The sequence below is a fragment of the Amia ocellicauda genome, chromosome 4 (genome assembly GCF_036373705.1).
Source record: "Amia ocellicauda isolate fAmiCal2 chromosome 4, fAmiCal2.hap1, whole genome shotgun sequence".
Lineage (NCBI taxonomy): Eukaryota > Metazoa > Chordata > Actinopteri > Amiiformes > Amiidae > Amia > Amia ocellicauda.
This window is the reverse complement of record NC_089853.1, coordinates 37,223,397-37,230,632: the sequence shown is the minus strand read 5'-3', so window position 1 is coordinate 37,230,632 and position 7,236 is coordinate 37,223,397. Positions and strand designations below refer to the sequence as shown.

General features: G+C 39.4%; 1 protein-coding gene across 2 annotated transcripts in view; it reads right to left on the bottom strand.

The window, feature by feature from the left end:
* Positions 1–444: 444 nt before the first annotated feature.
* edc3 (enhancer of mRNA decapping 3 homolog (S. cerevisiae)) overlaps positions 445–7,236 on the bottom strand; it is a 28,061-nt gene continuing 21,269 nt past the window's right edge. For both annotated transcript variants that reach the window (XM_066702025.1, XM_066702026.1), the window contains exon 7: positions 445–5,743. In XM_066702025.1, coding sequence (XP_066558122.1) covers positions 5,409–5,743 — 335 coding nt within the window. In that variant the 3' untranslated portion in view covers positions 445–5,408. The remainder of the gene's footprint in view (positions 5,744–7,236) is intronic.

Below are 7,236 nucleotides of genomic sequence, written 5' to 3'. Positions count from 1 at the left end.
ATATTCAAACAGCATACCCCCCCCCCTAATGTCCCAGAACCTAGTTTTCTTCTTGCCTTTATGAGGACTGTTTATGTCTGTTATGTTTATTTGAGCAGCAGATTTGTGTCAAAGGCACAAGGTTACGGCCAGAGAAAGTCAAACATTTCCCAGAAATATCCACACAATGTAATACACTATACTGTTAACTGGGCTTTTTAGAAATGAATTCACAAGGTATCACACAGCATTTAAAGCATTTCCATTGGAAAATCTGTCGCATGACCCCAGACATACACACCTGATTCACAGCGTACACCTCTTCAGATCATTAGGTTACACGTGTGTTACACCAAACACTATTCAGGAGTGGAAGGTTCTTATTGTTCCCCAACGCAACCACAGCAGTTTACTGGAACATGGCATTGCTTTCCCTACACAGTGAAGAAAGAGGATCCACCTAGATCAGTTTCAAGGAACAGTTTTTATTTCCATAACAGGCAAATATAATCAACTAAGAAAAATGCACTGAACAATAGCCGTTTTTTTTTTTCCCCAGATAGAGCAGACAGCATTCTGTTGTTCAAGTTTGGAATAAGAGAACAAACAAAAAACAAGATGAAACTAAGCCTGAAAAGACAACTGCAGCCCAGAATAAAACAAATATGAAGATTAATAAATCCGCAGTACACAAATCAGATCCAAAATATATCTGGTTCATAATTTTCCTAAATTTTAAAAGACAACTCCCTCACCCTGATCCCTGCACATGGGCGTGACTACTTTTGTTTAGACTGCTTCTTTTGGATAGCTGCACATAAAGAATGACATAATTACAATAAAAAACACATATTGTTCTACTTCCACTTCTCCACTCTTCAGTGTTAGGATATGAGTAAAAACACCCTAACAGTAAATCAAAACAGAGCAAGGAAACTGCAGCTCATGAGCTAGGATTCTCAGAGGACTAAAACACCTCCAATGTGTCCAAAAACCATGACACACTGGTCCTCACACACTTTGTAAGCAGAGCTACACCAAAAGCTTGAATGGGAGGCAAATAATCAGAAGTTCAGAAGTAGATAAATTCAAGAGTAAAAATGTACAATTGCGATCGATAACCAAAACTGGACAAAGCACAGAACAATTCTTCCAGTGCGTATTAGCGTGCTGAGCTAATAGGGCAAGAGATACAGAGTCTTGCCATGAAATGATAACACAGTGGAATTGTTAAGCTCTTTCCACATCACTTTTATGCCAGAATAATCAGACTTCCACTTTATCATGCATGTCAGTTCTTACACAGTGCCCAAGGCCAAGCGTGGGGCCGTGTTTAAGAGTTGGATTGCATCTCTATTAGGCAAGTGTGAAAGTTAACTGGGTTTTTTAAAAATACACACAATGTGTGAATATATATACTGTACACATTTACACACACACACACACAACACATACAACTATTTCAATGCTATTCTTCTTGAACTACTGTGTCACCCCCAGCAGATGGCATCTCACACAGGTCTTTGTCAAAAAATAAGTTTGATTAAGGTTTGCAGTATACATTTGTGCAAAATATTACATTACAATCTGCACTAGCTGGCCATATCATTCTTTGTGAAGTATCTTATATTACTAGAGGGAGGCTTGTTCCATTTCTCTATATATACTTTATAATTTCTGAGGGGATAACGCAGTGGCTACTATAATATTCACATAATTGTAGTATGCACAATAATCCCATTCATTCCTAAAGTTCACACATGCAAAGCACAAATAATATATATAATTTACAAAGTGAAATATATATCCACAAAATAGCTTTGCTTATGAATGGAAATGTGTTTTGCAAGATAATTAGAATTTAACCAGTGCACTGCAGTATTATCTAAACCTCCCTGAGACCAAACATCCTTGTACATCCCTACACGACAGAGCGTGCACAGGACAAAGACGATGCATCCTTCCTCTGAAGAAACTAACTTTGTCACAATAACGAAGACATCTTGACTGTAATGAATATTTCCAAATGCAAGAAAAATATCTGGACTGGAACCAAAACCTTCTTAAGTCATCCCACAGAACTGTACTGGATTTCTTGGAAGAAATGGGATGCTGTTCAATCTAGTATACACACACCAGTCAAAGATGCAGATGGACCCATTATAACCTCTGACAAAATTACAGCCAATCCCACTCCCACACTGTTTGGAGTTAATAAAACAATTACAAGAGAACCAAAGTCTAACCTAGCCTATGGGTGTTCATTTGGTTTTGTGGTTAAATATGACAATCCATAATTCAGCATATTCATATTTCAGGCAAATATCATGTACAGTACTGAAACCCTGCTCTCCATATACTGAAAATAGCAACCTGTACAGAGTTGCAGATCGTCAACTTTTGTGAAAAAATAACTTTTTCCCTCATGCAATACAATATGTAATTACAATAAACTGTCACATTCCGTACGTTGAGCCTTCTTTCACTTAGGCATTTTTTGCAGTAAGGGAAAATGTGCTTTGATGTTTCTGCACAACTCTGAATGATAATCTTCCTCAAATCTCTACAAACTAAACATTTCATTCAGCAATGAAGATTTGCAAAAGGATCTTAACACAGCCTGGTCTCGGAGAACCAGTGTTGTTTTTGGTTTAATCTAAACTGTCAACTACTTGACCGATTCAGTTATTGGACTTATTTCAAAATTACCCGTGTGCTCAGTGTATTCGGTAACAGATTATTTCAAGAGTTGTAGTACACCAGTAGCAGGGTAAGCCACCACCAGCTTACTGTGTCCACTAATTGAATGTGAATGAAGAGTAACCATGGTTTTTATAGTTCGTAAATCACATACACAAAAGATCTCCATGTAAAACAAAAATCACATATAAAATGATTACTGCTACAAAACATCCTCTTCACTGAAGAAAAGATTGGGCTTCTTCAGAAACAAGTTCTTATAAAATCTCCTAGATCCCGATAGAATTGCAAATAAACCTACATCATGTCAGACCAGCCGATCTCATGTGGAGTTTACAGTCCTATATTAAACTTTAGTTAAAACAAACCTAATATATAAAGACATGGTCACACTGTAAAAGTACCTGATAATGTTTTTAACGTCTGCACAAAGGTAAAGCACTCTATAGTGTATTGAAGTATTGATTCCACTAAAACCACTCAATACAATACATTTGACCTTTTAGGAACAGGAAATAGGACTGACTTCCTGAAACAAATTACCAGATCAACAACACATAGCCATGTTTGAGCCACGATTGTGACAATCTGTAACATACCTGGCCCTGGGATAATGAGATCAACTTCATTTCATATTGAAACATAATTTGGATCTCGTGTTCACTTACTCCCCCATTGAGCTTTGGTCCCCAAACATGACACACAAAAAACAATCACCGGCACTAGTATAGACTAACGATTTCCATTTTGAGGGGGAAATGCAAAGAAAATATTTTGTCAAAACTAGTATGTGTCTCAGTCTTCCCAGTTAAACATGACAAAAAAATAAAAATAAAATAAGAGGCTTGAAAATTGTATGGCACAGTAACTTTTGAAAAAATATTTTTTAACTTCAGAAAATCAGGACTTCGGTCTTTAATTGCATCTAACTTTACCATACTTTAAATTAGCCAACCTTTTGATGTTGATGTTCACAAATTCCTTGTTTTCAACAAATGAACACCGCAACATGGTAAAAATGCATTTATGAAAGCTAGAATTCTGAAATTTCATCTTACAAAACTGAATTCAATACGTTGGTACACATTTAGATCTATTCAACATGTATATGGTTTGAATGGTACATTTGTAAAAAAAACTGAAATTAGAGATTTAAATCTACCATGTTCTATAAAGGGTGATCATTTGGGATGAGAGACTATAATGTGTTCACTTGGTCCAGATTGTGACATCCTGAATCAGTATTCAGGAAAATCTAAGAAAATTGAAAAGCTGACCTGAAGACTATGACTCAACAGTAATATGGAATATTTTGTTGTAATCACTATGCCTTCACAGAAAAAATGTAAATGCCCCCCTTTGATCAGTTTAAAATGTGAATATATCTGACCAAGATTACAATTTAAGGTCTTCACTAGAATTGACACTTTGTGTAATTAGGACTAAATGAAATACCAGTAAGAATAAAGCAATACTAAAATGTTGGGCAGGAGAACAAAAAAATGAAGTTTTTATTTGGGGGGGTATTTAATATTTAGGGCTGTAGTATCATCATTAACTTGGTCTTTGTAAAGTAAATCTGAACAAAACTCCATGTATTTGTCTATACTTTTTACCATGTCATTTTCAATGTACTTATCATAAGACATTTTCAACATTGAGAAATAGGTATGTGAAAACAATTGTAGATAACGTGTACACAAAATTGAAAATATCGATCTATTTCAATCAATCAATGATAATGTTACATTTTCCAAAATGTCTGTGAAATTGGTTTCCCGCTGCAATTCTTTTCTCGGTGGGAATGTTTACGCCAGACCATTTTTTGAGCATTGACCGAGTTTAATTCCGTAACAAACCTTGTTGGTTGTAAAATGCTTCTGTCCCAAAATTGGATGCATTAGCTTAAATCTAAAACACAAATAAAAACTAGTGTCTGCAAGTCCCAATTTTCGGAAACTAACAAATTTAGGATCATAAATATACACTGACCCCACACCAGGATGGTCACACACTCCAGTATGGAGTGCACTGACCACATTCAGCTCCCAAGCAAACTACAGATTGCCCTCTTTTTATATTTAATACTCCGTTCAATATGCTCCATTTTCCATTCTTAATAGAAGAACAAAAAAAAACAATTGTGCTGTGCGGTGAAAATACCTCTCGTTCCTTTGCTCACCTGGCAGTTAAGGATAAACAAACAAGAACACATCTGAATGTGACACATGGGTCAATGACCTGTTCATTTGGCCAGGCGCTGTCATCTCATAAGAGTGACAACAGTAACTACAAAATGACAAAAAGATCATTTTCAAATTCAACACGAACAACATGAACAATGCTCTTTTCTTTTTTTCTTTCTTTCTCCAGGGAAATGTTCATTCACTCACCTTCCCTGCTTTAATGCACTGTAAATGGACTCTGCCAAACACACAGTCCTTCTCAAACACACACAGAATCATTCAGGATCTACTGTCCTTTGGCTGCACCTCATGGAATGTCAGTGCAAAACCTGAGAGTTCAGGAGAAACAAAAAACTTTCCCACAGAACGCTTTCTTAAAGCCCTCCCCAGCACACCACCCCCAGGAAAGCTGGCAACAAAGGCAAGGGAACACCCCGCACACAAAATGCAACATTCAAGCTCTTTAAAACATTTTCCTTCAATTTTAAGGATGCTTTCCCTATCCTGGCTCTGGGAAGAGTTCGATCGGTGTCAACTCAGATGCTAGGTGCTGTGGAGTGGGATGACGAACTTGCAGCCGAAGGGAGAATGGTAGTTGATGCCCACTTCCTGGAAGACTTGGCGCGGGATGCCAATGTCACACAGATACAGCCGGCCCGCCCCCTCAGCCAGGGGCAGGGGGAGCCCCAGACAAAGCGACCACTTGGCCTCCACAGCCAGCTCCCGGGAGCTCACCGGCGGGTCGATGCTCAGCACGGGGGCCCGGTTCTGGTTGGCCCAGTCCACAGCTGCCCGGTACCACTGCTGATCTCGCAGGAAGGCATTCTCATGGCAATCCAGGCAGTTTATCACCAGGTCGACCGGGCTGTCCGGCAGATCTGCAGGGAAACAGAAGTGTTGACAAAACTGTTCACAGAGGTTACAGGGCCAAATACTACAGCTCTCTGAAGGAGAGCGAAAGGAGAGAGAGAGAATACAAAGAGTAATACTTTAGATATATTGTTTTAAAACATTGTGTAAATCATGATATTAAGGTGAAAGATTGCACAGCTCTACTCCTAACTAAGAGCTGTCTGTGAATGTTAACGGCACAACCTCAAGTGGAAACATGTACCCGTTGAGCAGATATACAATAAACAGTTAATGTCTTCAGGGGACAGATGCATTTTATGATGAACCACAACAGACAATTAGACTCAAATACTGCAAGGAAATGTAAAGTTTATACAAGACAAGTATACAGTGGGAGAAAAAAGTATTTGATCCCCTCCTGATTTTGAACGTTTGCCCACTGACAAAGAAATGATCAGTCTATAATTTTAATGGTAGGTGTATTTTAGCAGTGAGAGACAGAATAACAACAAACAAATCCTGAAAAATGCATTTCAAAAAAGTTATAAATTGATTTGCATGTTAATGAGGGAAATAAGTATTTGACCCCTTCGACTTAGTACTTGGTGGCAAAACCCTTGTTGGCAATCACAGAGGTCAGACATTTCTTGTAGTTGGCCACCAGGTTTGCACACATCTCAGGAGGGATTTTGTCCCAGTCCTCTTTGCAGATCCTCTCCAAGTCATTAAGGTTTCGAGGCTGACGTTTGGCAACTCGAACCTTCAGCTCCCTCCACAGATTTTCTATGGGATTAAGGTCTGGAGACTGGCTAGGCCACTCCTGGACCTTAATGTGCTTCTTCTTGAGCCACTCCTTTGTTGCCTTGGCTGTGTGTTTTGGGTCATTGTCATGCTGGAATACCCATCCACGACCCATTTTCAATGCCCTGGCTGAGGGAAGGAGGTTCTCAGCCAAGATTTGACGGTACATGGCCTCGTCCATCGTCCCTTTGATGCGGTGCAGTTGTCCTGTCCCCTTAGCAGAAAAACACCCCCAAAGCATAATGTTTCCACCTCCATGTTTGACGGTGGGGATGGTGTTCTTGGGGCCATTCCTCCTCCTCCAAACACGGCGAGTTGAGTTGATGCCAAAGAGCTCGATTTTGGTCTCATCTGACCACAACACTTTCACCCAGTTCTCCTCTGAATCATTCAGATGTTCATTGGCAACCTTCAGACGGGCCTGTACATGTGCTTTCTTGAGCAGGGGGACCTTGCGGGCGCTGCAGGATTTCAGTCCTTCACGGCGTAGTGTGTTACCAAATGTTTTCTTGGTGACTATGGTCCCAGCTGCCTTGAGATCATTAACAAGATCCTCCCGTGTAGTTCTGGGCTGATTCCTCACTGTTCTCATGATCATTGAAACTCCACGAGGTGAGATCTTGCATGGAGCCCCAGACCAAGGGAGACTGACAGTTATTTTGTGTTTCTTCCATTTGCGAATAATGACACCAACTGTTGTCACCTTCTCGCCAAGCTG